Source organism: Erpetoichthys calabaricus, chromosome 9, assembly GCF_900747795.2.
Source record: "Erpetoichthys calabaricus chromosome 9, fErpCal1.3, whole genome shotgun sequence".
NCBI classification, from domain to species: domain Eukaryota; kingdom Metazoa; phylum Chordata; class Cladistia; order Polypteriformes; family Polypteridae; genus Erpetoichthys; species Erpetoichthys calabaricus.
The window spans coordinates 54742207-54763397 of record NC_041402.2 but is presented as its reverse complement, the minus strand read 5'-3'; the positions used below and the strand labels follow the sequence as shown (position 1 = coordinate 54763397).

Below are 21191 nucleotides of genomic sequence, written 5' to 3'. Positions count from 1 at the left end.
GAGGTAATTATATTTGTTCTCATAAAGCATTTTAAATATGGAAAAATATAAACCCTTCTTGCTTAGAAATGATTACTTTTGCTGATACGTTATTGGGCTTGATATTTTGTATGGGAAAAGAATAACTGCAAGCAATTGTTTCCATACAGTCAGCTGTCTCTCAGAAAACAACTGAAAATGTCATCAACAGAAAGAAATCAAGCATTACGAATACAGCAGAAATTTTTGCCCTTTCAAATGAATCCCTTTCTTTACCACATGCACTTTTTACAGGTTACATAATTATTTCAAATTGATATATTTTTCAGATATCATACCATGGGCTATAATTACTTTAAAATACAACTTATTACTATTTTATACAAAAATCAGCACCATCCATCCATTTCCTGAACCTACTTCATCAAATTTAGTGTTGCAGGCCACTGGGACTTAACCCATCAGTATGATATCAAGCGTATAGCAGGGCATACTCATCCACATACCCACACTCATAATGTTCTGTACATCATTAGGATATGAGGGAAACCACAGTACAATGAAAAAACATATAGTCCTGGGGAGAATGTCCATATTTCACATAGGAACACGGTATCATATGGCTACAAGGCAACAATGCTAACCATTGTGCCATCATCGTGACAACAATATATTTGTAATTTTTTATGTCTGCTTAGTTGTTTTAATTTATATAGGTATTATGTTGCTTGAGATGACATGGAAGGAAACAATATTGCTTGTTTCTACTTTTATATCTAAGAAAGCCACTACAGGAACAGTGGGAGGGTTAAAACAAAACAAATAGTTAAAAAATAATAATACAATTTTATTTATTTGTAGGCGCCTTTCTAAACACTCAAGGACACTGAACAATAGATAAAACACAGATTATAAATAAAACTAAAATACAAACATTTAAATCAGAGAGAGCAATTGTAATCAAAGAGAAAAAGCAGTCTTAAACAAGTGAGTTTTAAGTTTAGATTTGAAAAGTGAAATGATTCAATATTTCTAAGCTCAGATGGAAGTGAGTTCCAGAGCTGGGGAGCAGAGCAACTGAATGCTCTGCTCCCCATAGTGGTAAGACGGACGAAGGGGACAGTCAAGTGGATGGAGGAAGAGGACAATGGCGGCGCGCTTAGACGCTGCGGCTGTGTGCTCTCCGACTCAGATTGTGTTTTTTCCACCCTGCCTGGATAAATACACGTATAGCCGGCAGGATATTTTATCTATCGGTTTACGGAGCGAGAGTTCCTCGACCTCCGAGTTTCTCCGCGTCCACAACATTCCGGACGACATCGCACGAACACCGGGCTCTCCGTGGATTACAATCCCAGCTTCGAGGAGCCGGCGGCGGCGCAAAGAACGTAAACAAAAGAGGGGGTGCCGAGGCGGCGTGCTAGTGAGGCTAAGGAAGCAGCCACACAAACCACCGCTTCCAAGCATTTTCTCCTCAAATGTGAGGTCGCTGGCAAACAAACTGGACGAGTGGCAGCTGCGGATTGCAACGGAAAAGATCATCAGGGACTGCTGCATATTGCTGATCACGGAGACGTGGCTTAATCCACTCATACCGGACACGGCGATCGAGATAGCAGGCCACACAGCACACCGGCAAGACAGGACAGAGCAATCCGGTAAGAAGAGAGGAGGGGGGCTGTGCATTTATGTGAACAATAGCTGGTGCACAAATTCCACCATAGTCACCAGACACTGCTCTCCAGACGTGGAGTTTATGACAATTAAATGCAGACCCATATACCTCCCCCGTGAATTCAATGCTATACTGCTAACTGCTAACTGCTGTGTACATAGCACCTGATGCTAATGCTAACTCGGCTCTGGGGCTCTTGCATGACACCATCAGCAGTAAACAGAGCAAGTATCCTGAGGCTGTTCACATCATTTCTGGGGACTTTAATCATGTAGATCTGAAAGCAGTTCTCCCTCAATTCCATCAACACATAAAGTGTGCAACCAGGGGAGTAAAAACACTGGACAAGTTGTACACAAACATCAGACAGGCCTATAGGGCTAAACCCCTAGCACACCTTGGCCAGTCTGATCATACATCTCTGCTTCTAATCCCTGCATATACTCCCCTCAGGAAACAAGCTCCCATTATGACCAGGACTGTTACCATATGGCCCGAGGAGGCCTCCCAACAGTTGCAGGACTGCTTCCAGAGAACCGATTGGGAGGTTTTCTATCAGCAAGACTTGGAGTACCACACTACTGCAGTCCTGAATTACATCTGGTTCTGCACGGACAACGTCACCAGGGACAGACGCATAAGGATTTATCCTAACAGGAAGCCCTGGATGACGAGGGATGTCCAGAGTCTGCTGAAAGCTAGGAATACTGCTTTCAGGTCTGGGGATGGGGCTCTTTACAGTGTAGCCAGAGCAAACCTGAAGAGAGGCATCCGAGAGGCCAAGGCAGCATACAGAAGGAGGATAGAAGATCATCTGAGGAGTAACAACACCAGGCAGGTGTGGCAGGGTGTCCAGCACATCACCGGCTACAAATCCAGCAACTCCTTGGCTGCTGAGGGAGATGCTTCTCTGGCAGAGGAGCTGAACATCTTCTTTGCCCGCTTTGAGGCGACACCAACAGCAGCTCCATCACAACAGCCTGTTCACAACAGCAATTTACTCACAGTGGAAGTGTGTGAGGTGAGGCGGGTGATGAGGAAAGTGAACCCGAGGAAGGCTGCAGGACCCGACGGTGTGGCTGGACGGGTGCTGAAAGACTGTGCAGATCAACTGGCCGGAATCTTCACCAGGATTTTCAACCAGTCCCTGTCCCAGGCCACTGTCCCATCCTGCCTCAAGTCCTCAATCATTGTTCCGCTGCCAAAAAAATCCAACATGAACAGTCTGAATGATTTCCGCCCAGTGGCACTCACATCTGTCATCATGAAGTGCTTTGAGAAACTGGTGCGGAGTCATATCATCGCCTGCCTGCCAGCAGACCTGGACCCATTTCAGTTTGCTTACAAAGCAAAGAGATCCACGGAGGATGCTGTGGCCACAGCCCTTCATGCTGCCCTGACCCACCTGGAGCAGCAGGGGAGTTACGCCAGACTGCTCTTTGTAGACTTCAGCTCGGCGTTTAACACCATCCTCCCACAACGACTGGTGTCCAAACTGGCAGATCTGGGACTTCCATCACTCACCTGCAGTTGGATACTGGACTTCCTGTCGGGTCGCTCCCAGAGGGTCAGGCTGGGTCTCCACACATCCACTGCTCTCAGCCTCAACACCGGGACGCCGCAGGGTTGTGTGCTCAGCCCGCTCCTCTACACCCTCTACACATATGACTGTGTCCCCACTCACCATAGCAACAAGATTATAAAGTTTGCGGATGACACGACGGTGGTCGGACTCATCTCGGGCAAGGAGGGTGAGCTAGCATACAGGGACGAGGTGGAGCGACTGTCAGAGTGGTGCACAGTCAATAACCTGCTCCTCAACAACAAAAAAACAAAGGAGCTTGTTATTGACTTTAGGAAAAACAAAACTGACATCCAGCCACTCACCATTGGCGGGGCCTGTGTGGAGAGGGTCCCGGTGTTCAGGTTTCTGGGTATGGAGCTGGAGGATGACCTGACCTGGAGTGCCAACACCAAGGAGCTGCTAAAGAAGGCACAGCAGAGACTGTATTTTCTGAGAATTCTCAGAAAGAACCACCTCCCAAAAAATCTGCTCCTTGCTTTTTATCATTGTTCCATTGAGAGTGTGCTCACGTACGGACTGTGTGTGTGGTACGGCAGTTGCACTTCCTCAGAAAAGAAAGCGCTACACAGGGTCGTCAGGATAGCGGAGAGAACAATTGGCTGTACCCTCCCCACTCTGGAACAAATCTACACCTCCCGAAGCCGCAAAAAAGCAATAGACATTTCGCAGGACTCATCACATCCCGGTCATTGCCTCTTCCAGCTTTTGCCATCGGGCAAGAGATACAGAGCTATGAAAACTAGGACAAACCGCCTTAAAAACAGCTTTTATCCGAAAGCAATCATGGCCCTGAACTCAAAATAAAACTGCTCTATATTATTCTTCCAATGTGCAATATATACCTTAGCTCAACAAGTGCAATTTGTATATTTATTACTATTCGGTTTGTTATTATATTCTGTCTTTTTGTCATTTTAACCCTTATTCCTCACACTGAGTTGATTGCACCTTCAATTTCGTTGTTCCTTTGTAAAAGTGACAATGACAATAAAGATCTATCTATCTATCTATCTATCTATCTATCTAAGGGTACGGGAGGGAATGGCAACATGGAGGAGGTCAGACAGATATGGAGGGGCAAGGTTGTGGATAGCCTTAAAAGTTAACAGAAGAATTTTGAATTGAATGCGGAACTTAACTGGAAGCCAGTGAAGCTGCTGCAAAACGGTACTGATATGGTTAATAGAGGGGGTTCTAGTAATGATGCGGGCAGCTGAATTCTGGACCAGTTGAAGCTTGTAAAGAGATTTGCGAGAAAGACCAAAGAAAAGGGAATTGCAATAATCCAGACGAGAAGTGACAAGGCTATAAACAAGGATAGCAGTGGTGTGGGGAGTAAGGGAGGGGCGAATACGATTAATGTTACGCAAGTGGAAATATGCAGACCGGGAGATGTTATTGATGTAGGATTGAAAGGATAAAGTACTATCAAAGATCACACCCCGACTCTTAACCTGTGGCAAAGGGGAGACAGAGGAATTATCAATAACAAATGAAAAATGATCAGTTTTGGATAATGTTGATTTTGTACCAATGAGGAGAACCTCCCTTTTGTCACTATTTAATTTAAGAAAATTTGAAGGAAACCAGGATTTGATTTCTGCTATGCAATCAATAAGCAAGGAGGGTGGAAAGGAAACAGTAGGTTTGCTAGTGAGATAAGCTGGGTGTCATCAGCATAACAGTGGAAGCTAATGTTATATTTATGAAAGATATTTCCAAGGGGAAGGAGGTAAATAAGGAAAAGGAGGGGCCCCAGGAAAGAGCCCTGGGGCACACATGAAGTAACAGCAGTGGGCTGGGATGTAAAAGTTTCAAGCTGAATAAACTGAGTGTGGCCTGAGAGGTAGGATCTGAACCAATCTATTAGAGTGTGGGTAATGCCAATCGAAGATAATCTATTGAGAAGAGTAGTGTGACAAATAGTGTCAAAGGCTGCACTGGTGAATCTTCTGGATTTTTTCATTAAAAAAGAACATGAGGGAATTTCAAAAATCAGCTGAGTAAAGGTGAGAAGGTAAAGAATCCGGGGGTTGTGTGATATTATTAAGCAGTGAATACAAAAACTTGGTGTTGCCTTCACTGGAAGAAATAATGTGAGTATAATAGTTAGATTTAGTATGGGCAATACAGTCCTTGTAATAAAGCATATGGTTTTTGTACATCTGTGAACAAAGAGTCCAGTTTTTTTATACAACCGTTCAAGTTGCCGGCCTTTGGCTTTCAAAAGCCGAAGTTCAGGCATGAACCAGGGAGCAGAAAAGGAGAAAGAAACAGATCTAGTTTTTAATGGAGCGAGAGAGTTAATAATACCATTGAGTCAGGTGTTACAGTGCGAGACCAGTTCTTCAGGAGTGGATAAATTATGAATGCCCATAAGGGAATCAATACTAGAGCAAAGAGAATCTAAGATAATATTCTTAATATTACGGAAAGACATGAGACAGGAAAGCTAGTATTGGAAAGTACAAGTTTAACATTGAATGAAAATGATCAGTTATGGGGAGTTCATCTTCAGTACAATCAAGCGGGGTAACTCCAGAACAGCAAATCAAGTTAAAGATATGTCCTTTAGAATGAGTGGGAACATCGGTATTCTGCTGGAATCCAAAGCTCTCAAGACAGGATGTAAAGTCTCTAGTAATAGGGACATTGATATTATCCATATGTATATTGATATCCCCCAGAAGTATTATGTTTGATGAAACAGTAGATAAGTGTGTAAGAAAAACAGGAAAGTCGTTCAGAAAGTCATTATTTGATTTAGGGGGCCGGTAAACAGTTGCAATAATAGTAGGGATAGGTCCAGTTAATTGTCACACAAGAGATTCAAAAGAACTGAAGGCAGGAACACACAGTGGACTTCCACTTCTCGCGATACATTATCATGAGACCTCCTCCCCGGCCACAGCCACGGGGTTGTGAGATGTAACCCCAGATGAGATAATCAGATTTGGAACATGAATGGTTAATATGAAAGATGAACCTTTCTAGGGATAATTTACTTAGTGGACTAAGAGTAGAACAAAAATGAAAGAGCATCACAGTACAAACAGCGTGTTCAAAACAGAAATATACTGTAAACGTTATGTGCACTAATGGTTATATAAGGAAAGAATCCTACAAAAGACTGCTCAGAATTGAATACTGAAATGTAAATGAGAATGCAGACGCTATATGTATTAGTTATAGGTAGGTTGTATCCATTTCACGATCCATTAAACATAAGCAAGGTCTGTGCATGTTGAGGACCCAGAATGTTGACTCCTGAAATGAAGTGCCAACACATCATGTGTTAAAATGAGAATGTCAAGCTAATTCATTCAGATTGGGAGACATTTAAGAAGCACTTTATAAATAGGGATGAAACTTTTGTGCATCACGATGGTCTGGAGTCCAAACAGCAATCAAAACAATGGAAGTATTGTCACACTTCAACATCAAAGACATTCAAAATTAAATTTGACTGCTGGCAAGATCATGTGCACAATTTTTTGTCTTTGAGAGTGTAGTTTATATTTACCACACACAGTTGGGTCCATAAATATTTGGACAGAGACAACTTTTTTCTAATTTTGGTTCTGTACATTACCACAATGAATTTTAAATGAAACAACTCAGATGCAGTTGAAGTGCAGACTTTCAGCTTTAATTCAGTGGGGTGAACAAAACGATTGCATAAAAATGTGAGGCACCTAAAGTATTTTTTTAACACAATCCCTTCATTTCAGGGGCTCAAAAGTAATTGGACAATTGACGCAAAGGCTATTTCATGGGCAGGTGTGGTCAAGTCCGTCGTTGTGTCATTATCAATTAAGCAGATAAAAGGCCTGGAGTTGATTTGAGGTGTGGTGCTTGCATGTGGAAGATTTTGCTGTGAACAGACAACATGCGGTCAAAGGAGCTCTCCATGCAGGTGAAAGAAGCCATCCTTAAGCTGCGAAAACAGAAAAAACCCATCTGAGATATTGCTCCAATATTACAAGTGGCAAAATCTACAGTTTGGTACATCCTGAAAAAGAAAGCAAGTACTGGTGAACTCAGCAACGCAAAAAGACCTGGACGTCCACGGAAGACAACAGTGGTGGATGATCGCAGAATCATTTCCATGGTGAAGAGAAACCCCTTCACAACAGCCAACCAAGTGAACAACACTCTCCAGGGGGTAGGTGTATCGATATCCAAGTCTACCATAAAGAGAAGACTGCATGAAAGTAAATACAGAGGGTGCACTGCAAGGTGCAAGCCACTCATAAGCCTCAAGAATAGAAAGGCTAGATTGGACTTTGCTAAAGAACATCTAAAAAAGCCAGCACAGTTCTGGAAAAACATTCTTTGGACAGATGAAACCAAGATCAACCTCTACCAGAATGATGGCAAGAAAAAAGTATGGAGAAGGTATGGAACAGCTCATTATCCAATGCATACCACATCATCTGTAAAACACGGTAGAGGCAGTGCGATGGCTTGGGCGTGCATGGCTGCCAGTGGCACTGGGACACTAGTGTTTATTGATGATGTGACACAGGACAGAAGCAGCCGAATGAATTCTGAGGTGTTCAGAGACATATTGTCTGCTCAAATCCAGCTAAATGCAGTCAAATTGATTGGGCAGTGTTTCATGATACAGATGGACAATGACCCAAAACATACAGCCAAAGCAACCCAGGAGTTTATTAAAGCAAAGAAGTGGAAAATTCTTGAATGGCCAAGTCAGTCACCTGATCTTAACCCAATTGAGCATGCATTTCACTTGTTGAAGACTAAACATCGGACAGAAAGGCCCACAAACAAACAGCAACTGAAAGCCACTGCAGTAAAGGCCTGGCAGAGCATTAAAAAGGAGGAAACCCAGCATCTTGTGATGTCCATGAGTTCAAGACTTCAGGCTGTCACTGCCAGCAAAGGGTTTTCAACCAAGTATTAGAAATGAACATTTTATTTCCAGTTATTTAATTTGTCCAATTACTTTTGAGCCCCTGAAATGAAGGGATTGTGTTAAAAAAATGCTTTAGTTGCCTCACATTTTTATGCAATCGTTTTGTTCACCCCACTGAATTAAAGCTGAAAGTCTGCACTTCAACTGCATCGGAGTTGTTTCATTTAAAATTCATTGTAGTAATGTACAGAACCAAAATTAGAAAAAAGTTGTCTCTGTCCAAATATTTGTGGACCTAACTGTACCTCACATGCTGATGTGCTTTGGCATTTGTGGAAATTAATCTAGAAACAGCGTCAATTCTACAGGCCCAGCTTCATTACCACTTGTTTTAAAATATGAACAGCTACTTTTCATGGGACATGCTGTGCCATTGATGAAGACTTTAAGTCATCCTTAGAAGAGTCATTATGCAGGCACAATGAAACATTTTTTCCCCGAGTGACACAGAAAGGCTTTGTGTTGTCATAAGTACACTAGTGTTCACAGGGATTATGTTGAATAACATAACTTGGTTTTAAGCATGTTTTTCAAAATATCTAAGCAAATGTCTTAAGAACATTATGTTGTTAGCGTACTGTTCTGTATTTTGAATTTGTAACCTTGGATCACCATCATTCTTGCGTGTAATAAAAAGCAACTAAGGAAGAATGGTGTCAGAAAGAGCATCTAACTGTAGAAGTGTCTGTTTAGTTATCTCCTATGATAGGGGTAACTACCCTAGCTGGATGTACCTAGAACAATGCAGCTGAACTGGCAGAGAGATAGAGAGAGACATTTCAGAAATAAGAATCAGAATCAGGTTTATTGGCCAAGCATTCAAGGAATTTGACTCAGGTTTTGGTGACTCTCCAATTATAAGTTACATAATTGACAACAGTTAATCACACACCTGAGATAAAAAAAAAGAAACACAATACAGAGAGTGTAAATATATATATGCATACAAAGTGCAGAGTGCAACTCACTCCAAGAAATGCTGAAATGAACACTGGGAGAAAAAGCATTAACAATATGAACAGTATTGCAAGGCCCTGGGAGGCCTTAGGAGATGAATCTAACCATTTGTGAGCTTGATGACCTGTGGGGAAAAACTGTTCTTATACTGTATCTGTTTGTTTTGCTGTATATTTATCTATAACACCTGGCCAATGGAAGAAGTTTAAAACGACTGTGGCCTGGGTGTGAGGGGTCAGTAATGATTTTCCCAACCTGTTTTATGACTCTGGAATAATACAGGTCCTGTAAGCTGGGCAAACTGGCATCAATGATATTTTAGGCAGACCTGATTAGTTGATATAGCCTGAGGTGGGTGGAAAGGACAATTAGGTTAATCTGTAGTGTAAGGGACGGCCGGCAGTTTATTTTGGCTGGGACACCCCAGTAATAGAAGGATGGGGGAAGGCAGCTTATCAAGGACACTGCCTCCCCCAAGATGATAGATGGCAGTGTCCCTGGACTGCAGCGGTGCCCCGGATGGCCGCAGGGCACTATGGGACTTGGGAGTTCGGCAGCACAACCCTGTTGGGTACTGTGGGTGCTGCCAAAGGACGCTGTGGGAAGTTGGTGGGAAAACAAACTCTCACTTAGCCCGGAAGTACTAATGGACTGTGACAACGGAAGCCCCGAAGTACTTCCAGGCTGATTGAAAACCTGACTCTCCAGTTGACCCGGAAGTGCTGGCAAGTTACGTGGGAGGAAGAACAGAAGCACTTCCGGGTCCAGGACTATATAAAGGACTGATGGGAACCCAACAAGCAAGCCGGAGTTGTGAGGGAGTGTAACAGAGCTTGCTGGGAGGAAAAGTATTGTGTATATTTATAATTGTATTGCCTGTTTGCTGTGGCTGGGGTACTTTGGAGGCACTACAGGGGGAAAAAAGAATAAAAAGAATACTTCTTGGTGCTTTAAGCCTGTGTCGGCATCTGTCTGTTGGGTCTAATGGGGCAACAGCGACCCCTGGTGTTCACAGTAGCAACAAATGTTCTATCTTTCTTTACTAGTAATAGAGCATGGCACCACCGCCCCAAGACAACTACATGAAACTTTTTATTCAGAATAAAGTAATGCTCAGGTTAACTGTGTGTTTCTAAGGAGTACCTATGAAGATATTTAAGCTCAGCTTATTTGTTCTATGAAACAGTATTTATGTTTCACCACCTAACAGTTACAGCGCATTGCAAATCACACAGGTGACAGCACTGCAAATTCTAAGGAGACCCAATCTCCCCATATTTTAGTACAGAAGTTTGAATAGTTTAAATGTTTTGAGATTGTGTTTAGTTTAGGGAAAGATTAAAAAAAAGTGAAATATACTTTTCTGTTTTATGCATTATTACTAACTGTAAGGTAAGAATGAGTTTAGGAATTGCATTGAGAGTATTAATCAATTACATATAATAACACTTCATTTTAAAGCCTGCTGAAAAGAATATTTTATATGGATGTGCTTTGTCTTGAAAATGTTTGGTATGCTGTTACAATCTATTATAACTGTAGGCACTGCTCTTGGTGGTGACTGTCTTTTACTACACAGAACACAGATAAGCAGCTGATAAAGCTGTGGAGTTGGCAATTGCAAAATGGATTCTCTACGGTTAACTTCGAATGGACAAGGCAAATTTTTCCACTGTAAGACTGATAGATCTTAATCAGATAAAAAGGGTAAATTTGGCCTGTTGCTGACATTGTTGATATAAGCAAGTCAAGGGTTTTTAATCTCATTTCAGTAACCATTAAAAAAATGCTCCCACTATCACCAAATGAAATGCATTTAATCCTTCCCCTTTCTGCCGTTTCTTTCTCCTCTCTGTTATGCTCTTACCACATTCTTCAATATTTGGTCTCTATAAGTCTTGAGCACTACATATTTTTGAAATATACAGAGATTCATAGGTATGTACAAAGTAATACCTTTAAGGCTAAAAGGAAAATGTGCAGAAAATATGGCTGTTATGAACCCTTGCAGGTTTTTGGGAAAAAAGCTAATTTCTAATCAAATATATTAGTAAAACAAATCTTAAGTATTTTACTGTTGGTGTCCAGGTCTACATGGTAAATAAATTGGGTTCATTATTAGAACTATTTTTAGGTTTTTTTTTGTGATAAGTTTAAGTCATTCTGCACAGAGGAAAAAGGAAGTACAAAAATAATGACTTTCATTTAAAAAGAAGCAAAATATTTATAAGATTTTCTTCATACGTTTTTAAGAAAATAGGTCAGAAGCACTAAAAATATTGTACACAAAAGAGACTGTTCACTTCTTAAGTGAAAAAGACAAGCTTTTGCAACAATTGTGTATTTTTACAAAACACTGGGTATATGGACTAATAACGTACCTCATTTGAAACTACTTGTATATTCTTACAAAGCAAACCATACATGGGCTAATAATGTGCCTCATGTCAATATGTAATTTATGCTTTTTAGTTCTTAATTTTATTTTTAAAAGTTTTGACAAACAAAAATTGTTTGTGTTCTTTATTTTTGAAAGTTTTTCTACAATTTCTACTACTTCATGAATAAAAATAATACTGTAATACTGCACTAGTGTTAATCATTTTATTTAAATAACTACTTTGCATTATCTGCATAGATACTGTAGATTAGATTATACTTTACCTGTACCCAAGAGGAAATTAAAATTTTACAAGCACATTTTTTGTATCAATGGTATATGTTTACAGTTGCCTATCATCAACTGTATACAGTAAATAGCACAAATATAGTTGACACTAAACAGTTTATTATTAGAATGTTCTTCTGTATCAGTCCAGTCCAGAAAAGCAATTATCTGCAAAAATATTGCATAAAATGACTCCATCTGTCTTTATTTGTGTTCAGTCTATGTTTAAATTTCAAGCAAAAGCACTTTTACATAGGCAGGGAGAAAGGGTAGTTAACATATTAAAGTAATTTCCCATATCACTTGTTTTTGAAGAAAATGCATAGTGATATATGCTGCTTCTGTGCAGAACTCTGTAAAACAACATGAAAAAAGATTTCAGTACCAGGCTTTATAAATAATGCAATGTGAAGTTATTAAATATTCTGTTGCTGGTAACCTACCCTGGTTATATAGTTGTTAAAATGAGACCATGTTATTAACATCTTAAAATTTTGGGTTGTCGTTACTTTAGGTTTCCATAATAAATGGCCTGAATATTACATTTTAAAGCTATTTGATGCATGTTCCTCATTAGTAACATTAAGAGTGGCCAGAAAACAGATTTAGAAAACACTGAAGAAAAATATAGGATGAGCAAAGTAAAGACATTTCAAGGAAAAAGCTCCACATTCAGGCTACTCCAGAAATCTAAAGGTAAATTCTTGGCTAAGGGGCATGCGTAAAGAAAGCTGAAGTCAAGCATCCTGGGAATTACCAACCAGCAACATCCCAGGTAATTCCTGAGCATTCATAGTTTATGAACAAAACAATATAATAGCTAGGTAAAGCATAAAAAAAAGTTGTATTCCTATTACAAATGAACCAGTACTTGAACTGCAAAATGAACTAGTTTGCAACGACCTAGATAATTTTCTGCATGTATATTTTGTAACGGTAGATATTTCTAAAGTCACTCAAAATCAAATATATTTTGACGGAAGAGTGCTACTTTTCATCAAAGCCAACAAGAGAATTGTTGAGCCAAGCTACCACTAGACACAGTCGTATGGCTGTCTGTTTTATAGTTGCTCTTTTCTATCAGTGAAAGAAGTGGTTATGTTGTATGACAGTGAAGAAGTGGTGAAGCAGAACACAAATAGCACATCCCTGAGCTTTGCAAAAATTTTACAATTTATTTGGATCCATGTTGCCTTGGTTTTGGCTATACTACTTTTCATTTCCCATTTGTAGTATTGTTTATCTCTTCAAGGCACCTTTATGATTACATTTAGAAAAACAGAACAAACTACAGCAAAAACAGCAATCAACCATTGTTGCTAATCAATCTAATTATTTTTAACCATATATTAGTTAAAAAAAACAGCTTTGTTGTCATTGGTTGTACCTTAACCTTGGATGATACTTTCTTATGTGAATAATATAGACCTGAAATACTATTAATGCATCCTGACATATGTAAATAACTAAATCATAGAAAATAAATACCTGAAAATTCTTTTATTGGATAACATAGAAAGTGCCTAGACTGTATGTGTGAACAAGGCTTGATTTGACTGAGGAAACAAAAGTGAAAACATCAATCATCTATTCATCCAACCATCACCAAAACCACTTTGTCCAAGTCAGGATTATCTCAGTGACATTAGGTGCAACTCACATCTCAGACATGGAGGAGGACTCAGTTGGACAGCGCACTCATGCACACAACTTCATCTATCCATATCATCTACTATCTATAGTATATATAAAATCCTAAGCCTAAAAGTGCAACAATTTTGTGCAACAATTTTATTTGACGTTATTATGTCACATTTTTTGTCATGCTTTAAATCGGGCTTATTTTTAAAACTACATATACTGTATATATTTAGTATCATTCTTTTCAGAATTTATCGAACTTTAATGTGACATTGTTAGATTTTCAGATTCTTTTTCCGTTTTTAAATTATAAACTAAAAAATGTCAAGAACTCATGTCCCGCGACACGAGACGTTGTGCCAAGAGATTTAACTACTCCCGGGGCCGGAAATAAAAGACAAAGAGTAGGGCAGCTGCTGTACAGGCTTTTATATGTTGGAAGTGCCGCACAAGATGCAGATCATGTGGCACTGCAGCAGCAGAAAGCCAGCAGCTGATTGAGCAAAGAGGTGGTAAAAAAAAAAAAAAAAACTATTTGTTTCTCATTGTATCACCGTTTAAGAGGGGGTTTCAGAGGAGCGACCGTGTCTCCTTGGCGTGTGCTCAGCCCCAGCGAGCAGGGGATGAACCCCCTAGTAACAGTATAAACTCATCAATTAACCCAAAATACAAATTTTCAATATTGTAGAGAAAACATAGTACCTTAAGGAAAATGTAGACAATGAGAACATGGACAGTCCATATAGCTAATTAATGGGCTGGGATTTGAGCCCAGTCTCTAAGAACTGTGAGGCAGTAGTATTAACTATTGTAGCATCATGCTGCCTTTCTTAAAGAATATAAAGAAAACACAAAAGTATTTTTATTGCCCAAATAAAAGCAGAAAGATGTAACAGTGCTGCCTTCATCATTAGCAAAGCAGATGGCCAACATGGCATTCCTTAATGTAGTAAGACCCATAACAAGCAGGCTAACTTTTTCATTTTTCTTGCACAACATCATACATAACCTTTTCAAATATGAAATAACACAATTAATTTTCTTTGTGTTATAAATAGTGCGACTATGCATTAATTTCATTTCCAATCATCCACCCACACATAAACTCCACACAAAGATATTATTCAAGGTTCTGTACCTAGCTGCCTAAGGTGGGCAAACAGCAGCACTAAAAAGGCACCCTAAATTTGATCTGATAAGCAAAATTGCACATAGAAATACAATCCATTTTGGGGTTTAAAACTGTATCAGATAATCAGCAATATTTACTTCTTTAAATGCAAACAACTAAACCTTACACCAGAGATGTGGCTTGAGGACCCAAGTGTTATTGGAAAAATGATTAGCTACACATTTAGGAAATCTTTCTTGCTCTAAACTGTGCTACTGAAGTGACTGGAACGGCAGGGGCTGCACATACTGTAGACATTATAAAAGCATTTCTTGGAAGTTCTCTCTGGATTACACTAAGGTCTTTAGCTCATGATCCCACTTGCATTTTTTTTCTCCTTCATTCACTCTTAATAGAGTTAACATATAGTGAATGAACCAAGTGTGAATAATGAAAATGCCAGACTGAGTGTCTCACAGTTTTAACTAGTATGTACATAGCAAAATTACTATTAATCCTGCATTATTGTTGATGAAATAATGTACACAGTATTACAGACTGTGGATTTCTAATCATTAAAAGCTAAAAATATACCAGTACATATATGCTGTACATAATCCAAGAATCGACCACTAGTGTCCTTTTTGAACAACTAACACCCAGGCTCCAGTCCCCTCATTTTTGATTTCACATGACATAATGAAATAAATAACACCTGTTATGCACTTACATAACTCATTTAACAGTTAAATAATAAATACAGGGCAGGTGGGTGTACAAAAAGAAAAGGGAAAACAGCATATTGCATTTTGAAAAGATGCTGAGCAAGACACTGACTCACATACGTTAAAAAATTCAGTGATTGCTTTCTGCCTGATTTGCTAGGGAAGTTCAGTATGAGATGTGATGTGTAATCCTGCCAAGCAGCTCACATAAATGACTACTCTAGTGCAAGTGTGATCAACTGCTATCCTTGCTTTTCCTGAAACACAAGTCCAAGTCTGCTCAGTACTAAATAAGCATTAGTTTATGTAATAACGTTTGCATTAATGAATCTGGTTGATTAAATAAACCTTGGTCTAATGCTTGGAGATGATGATCAGTTGTGTTTATTAAAACATTTACAGTATGTAGGTAAAATATGTTAAAAAGGTGACTTATTTGCCCTTCATTATTACAGTTCAGCAACCCTATTTTAAAGTAAGCACAATTTTAGAACAAAAAAAATCTATGTCTCTTTAAAGCTCACTGTACTCTTAGGTTCAATAGTAGAAATATGACAAAATGTACAAATTAAGTGATTGGGCTGTTTAGGCAAATAAAACAAGGCAGTGAATTATCTTATTATCTGATAACAACATTTCTCTGAAAAAGTCAACTCTTTATAAAGCATCCATATTTTAAATCTGTATTATCTTCTGTTTAAATAGTTTATTTCCTTATATTGTGTTCTCTACTCAAAAATTTATTCATTTATATTTTTAATGCAATCGTATTCAGAATCAGATAGTGATGCTTAAAAATTTGTTAAAAAAAAAATCCATATTATGTAAACACACTTACCCACGCTAGATAACTCTGGGACGCTGGCATGATACGGTCCATTGGGAAACTCAGGTGCATTGTCATTAATGTCTTGAACTTTAATAATGAACTCTGAAGGTGGCTCCAGAGGTTGCTTTGTGTCTGCATCAATTGCTTGTGCTGTGAGTGTGTATTCAGCCTTTTCTTCTCGGTCAAGCTTTTTCATTGCATGAATATCGCCAGTCTTGTCGTTGATCACGAAGAAGGAACCTGCTCCGTCTCCTGACAATATGTATTTGATATTTTTTGCCCCAGCATCTAAGTCGGTATGTAGCTAGAAAAAAAAAAACAACAACAAATGGGTTAAAATGGTAATGAATTATAAAAAAACAAATTTCTTCTTTATTGTTTTTTTTCAAATTCAGAAGGAATATTTTACAAGCTGGCAGTTAATGGACTATGGTGCACATGCATCTCGCTTCACTTTATTTAACTGCCTTTAAAGTGAAAAATCTGGAATATTTTACTTAGTTACATCAGTCTACCTACTTAATCTGTTATTACTTCAGAAGAAAGCACCATTTGAATAAAAGAAACAGTGTATATGATGAAATCCTTAAAAGATACACTCACACTCATTATAGTATTTGATGCCTCATTACATTTTGAGATGATTCTATAAATTATACTTTAATAGTGTAAGCTTCTATATCAAATTCAAAGAGCTAACATTTATTACAATTTTTTGCATTGTTTTCTACTATGCAATACCACTGTATGCAGTGTGATACTTCAGGTATATTATGTCATTTATTTTAATAAAAATTATGCTAAAATATTTTTTACAGGTTTTTTTAGAAAAAACATGTCTTTGAATTAACAGCAAGCTGTTGTCAAAAAGATGGAGAGCTACTGCACCAATCCTCTTCTCCAGAATAGCAATAAGGAGGTGAAAATACACAAAAATTATAACTTTATTAAATATTTAAACTTAAGGGGTGATGAACAACACAAGCTATGAAAAACTAGACCAAACAACAAACCTCATGCCCCCATAAACCTTGTCTAGCAAACACAAAAACAACTGCTTTATTTCTGTAAATATTCCGGTCTCTCTTTTTGAGCTAGTTTAGTACTTACCCAGACACCACCTTTATACTCTAAACGTAGTTATTATACAGATTCTCAGAGGTGTTCCTGACGTTACTTATGGCCAAGCCCCTGAATTAACTATGGAGTCAATCGAAGGCCTACTTTTTCAACATGGACATCTGGCAGGAAATTCTTTCAGAAGCCTTCAGTTAACTTTAAAGGTCACATTTCATCAGTAATACTTTTGCTGCCTGACCACCTAAAAGGTCAGTTCCTCTTTCCAAGACTAAGATATGCATGCTGTCAACCAAGAGGCCTTCTAACCACCTTTCAAGACCTCCATAGCTATGCATTCTCTAGGCAAGAAGATACAGGCATCTTTGACACCTACTGCCTGCAGAGGCATAGCTAGGGTTTTCAGCGGCTGGGGACAACTGAAGATTTTGCACCCCCTCCTGTTTGCCAAAATGCAATGGGGAAGTTTTGTAACATCAATTTGGTGCCCCCTGGAAGCTGCACCCGGGAACAGGTGTCCCCCCTTGCCCCTCTCTAGCTACGCCACTGACTGCCTGACCTCTAGCATTCAGGAGAGAATTTTCCAAAGCTCATTTCACTCTCTTCCTTCTAGTGTAATAATTACTCCCAAGTGGGGAATAGTGAGATCGCTAAAAAACTTGCTGTCATGATTTGACTTTTGTTTTTAATTTTTTGTATTTTTTCCTTAACCCTAAAAAGACAGCTTTTATGCATTATTTTGGTAATTTTAGAAATCAAGGAATCCAGTGATTATATTTGTTTTCAGACCGAAAGGGTTTTTAACTAAAATTAAATCAAACAATATTCTCCTGCAATGTCATTTGGTATGAAAGGTCTGTGCCGTATACCTCCTGGTTTGCCCACGTTTGTGAATACAACTCTAAAATTCCCAGGAACCTATTCAGTACATTATTTTGATCTTTGGTTATCAACTCTTTTCTGTCTTTTTGATCTCATCCTGTGGGTAATGTTTTGGCTCAACATTATCTACAAATCCTGGTTTTCGACTCTCTTACTTCACCTGCTGATTACTATTTTGGTTTTGCCTACTGAGCTTGTTTTCTAGATTGCTGAGCTCCCAGTTTTACTTTGCTTGTTTATACTGCTTTTCTCTGTCTCTAGATTCCATATTTATTTCTGATTGCTGCCATTTTCTTGTGGTCAATACACTTGCTAAACACCATTTTTTAATTCATTAAATGTGCTAATTCTGAATTTCAAAACATATCAAAGATCACAATTTACAAAAAAAGGTAGGAAAAAATGCACAAAATCAAAGCCTAAATTTTCACAGAATACCAAAAGTGATCAAACAAAAGAACAACGAACCAAAAAAGAAAGAGAAAACAAGATGATGTCCAAAATCCAACACCAGAAGCCTAATAACATGAACCTAGTCAAAACCTAGAAAATCCAATAATTAAGAAAGTGAACCTTTATAAAGGAGAAATAAATGGGAACCAAAAAACTACACTACTACATTTAATGTCACAAATAACTCTCACATAATTGTGACCCAGTTGACCACAATACCTAGAGACAATAATTGCCAATCAATCTTGATCTTTACAAACAAGAGATTATGGAGGATAAAGCAAAGGAGCAAAATGACAACTACAAGGAAAAAATAAAAGGGAGTAGCAACAAGGTGTGTGTGAATAAACTATTTAATCTGCAGAAAATGAAAGTAAACAAAATACAAAAATGCTAACCTAACATCTAGATTCCTCTGTCATAACCCTTCCAGGGCCTTCAATGCATATATAATAATGGACATACCACCAGCTGGCAGCTTCTTCACTGGCATGATGATATGTACCCACCCTTCCAGTGTATGCATCACTCTACACAAAGGTTTTAAAAAACTGAGGAAATTATAAAGTGTAGTAGCTATCATTTAATTATCGGTGTCAATTACACTATATTTCTGTGTCAGACATATGTTATGCAATTTCTATCAGTTTGCTATTGTATACTACAAGAGTAATAAAGGAAGTATTTATTTATTGAACTTGCTGAACCTAATTTCAGCATACGCCAGGGGCCACAGTATACAGTGCATCCGGAAAGTATTCACAGCACATCACTTTTTCCACATTTTGTTATGTTACAGCCTTATTCCAAAATAGATTAAATTCATTTTTTTCCCACAGAATTCACTGTATATTGCAGCAACACTGGCAGAAAGTTAAGAACTAGTCATAGCGCATCACAGTGCACATTCACCTACACAGCACCTGTTTACAGTTTACATTGCCCAGCCTTTGGATGAAAGCAGGTGTACGTGGAGAAAACTCCATGTAAACTGGCAAAGAATGGACAATCTCCTCACAGATACGGACAAGGCCAGGATTTGAATCGATCATGCTACAGCTGAAAGTTAGCAGTACAATCATTGCAACACTATGATGCTGTATACTGATCTGAAAACTCTATACATGTTATTTAAACATTTTTTAATGGGAAAAGTAATTAAGTAACTACTATTCTGTGGGTGATGGAAACAAAAGCATTCAGGTTGATGCTTTCACTTTGGCTATAACTTTATATTACCAAAGGCTATTTTTAGTTGCATTAAGTGCAGAAAGCAATAATAAATGTATGTCTGGCAAACATCCTTAATTGATTTACAGTGCTTTGCTCTTTGAAATGGGTTTGTGGCTTCCTGTACTATTATGAAGTATATTATATAATTATACAAATATTCATTTATAGTATCAAGTAAAAAAAAATAACACAGTTCAGTTGTGAAGTTTTCATGGTCAGATAGTGGTAAGCAGAAAGGATGAACACAAAAAAGGGAACCCTATAAGAAGTTATCATTACTTTTTAGAACAGTGAATATTGCAACACAATATCAGACACTTAGAAATCTTACAATAGTAGCAACATTTTAACTAGAAAATAGATTTAGCCTTGGAATAATTTTGTTGGCTATAGCCCGTGTCAATGGCAGGATTATTTATTTCCACATGAGTGCACAGATTATAACCAGGGATTGCCAAGGTAAAAAGGCTTCAGGAAAAATCTTTTATGAACTGTGGAGAAGAAAGTAGCAATACACCATTTTGCTTCTGCCTGTGTGTAAGACATTTAGTCTCAATAGAAAAGTGGGAAGAAAGTAGAATCTTCAGACACCACACAATGTGGAATGCTGGTCCTTTAGAAAACAATCTGTGTTGCCAGCAGTTCACAGAATTATCTGTAAAACCCTTGAAATGTAGGACTAACTACAGAAAAGAGACTTATTCTTTTAAAGGATAATCATGGAAAAAGGGAAAAAAAATCCAGAATATAATTCTAAAAAAAATGTGCAGTAGTGTGTGATTTAATAATTAATTTTTTATTTTGAAATTATTATAAATCTTTCCTTTAGTTATTATACTGCCTGTTAGAGCAGACCTGATCAAGACTATTACGTAACAAGACCTATATGAAAAAACAGAAACAGACCATTATCAGGTGGCATAAGCAAGTTTCAACTGCAGTATCTGATTATAGCATAATTTTGCTTTGGTACTTATTGGACTGACTAATCAACATAAACATAATGTAATTTTGGAAACAGTAATGCATATTTATACTTAAATGGAAATGCCTTTGAAAGCAGTAAGATATTTCTCAGAAACTAAATTGGACACTCTGATTCTCGAAAATTCTGGTTGTCACAGACTCTACCATGGATTTTTATTGTCTTTCTTTTCAATCTGAGAAGGACTTGTCAATGGGAAAAAAAAACTGCAAAAAAAGCACTGCTAACTGAAACACTTTTTGTCAGTGCTGTTGCCACAGCAACGCAGCTCAACTAACAACCCTTAATATCAGTACCTGTAGACATTTGTATTTTGTTCTCTGTTTTACTGCCTGAAAACTTTAAACACTGGGAGTGATATTTACTGTTGTAAACCAAAGTAAATACCTGGAAAATTTAATGGATGAATTAACTTCAACTAATGTATTTCTAATTCAGGATTTATACAGCTC

At 38.2% G+C, this 21191-nt stretch overlaps 1 protein-coding gene across 1 annotated transcript in view; it reads right to left on the bottom strand.

Annotated features, from left to right (window-relative positions):
* cdh8 (cadherin 8) overlaps nt 1–21191 on the bottom strand; it is a 365634-nt gene that overhangs the window by 198039 nt on the left and 146404 nt on the right. Inside the window, exon 3 of the mRNA XM_028809638.2 lies at nt 16119–16413. Within this exon, the coding sequence (XP_028665471.1) occupies nt 16119–16413 (295 nt within the window). The remainder of the gene's footprint in view (nt 1–16118; nt 16414–21191) is intronic.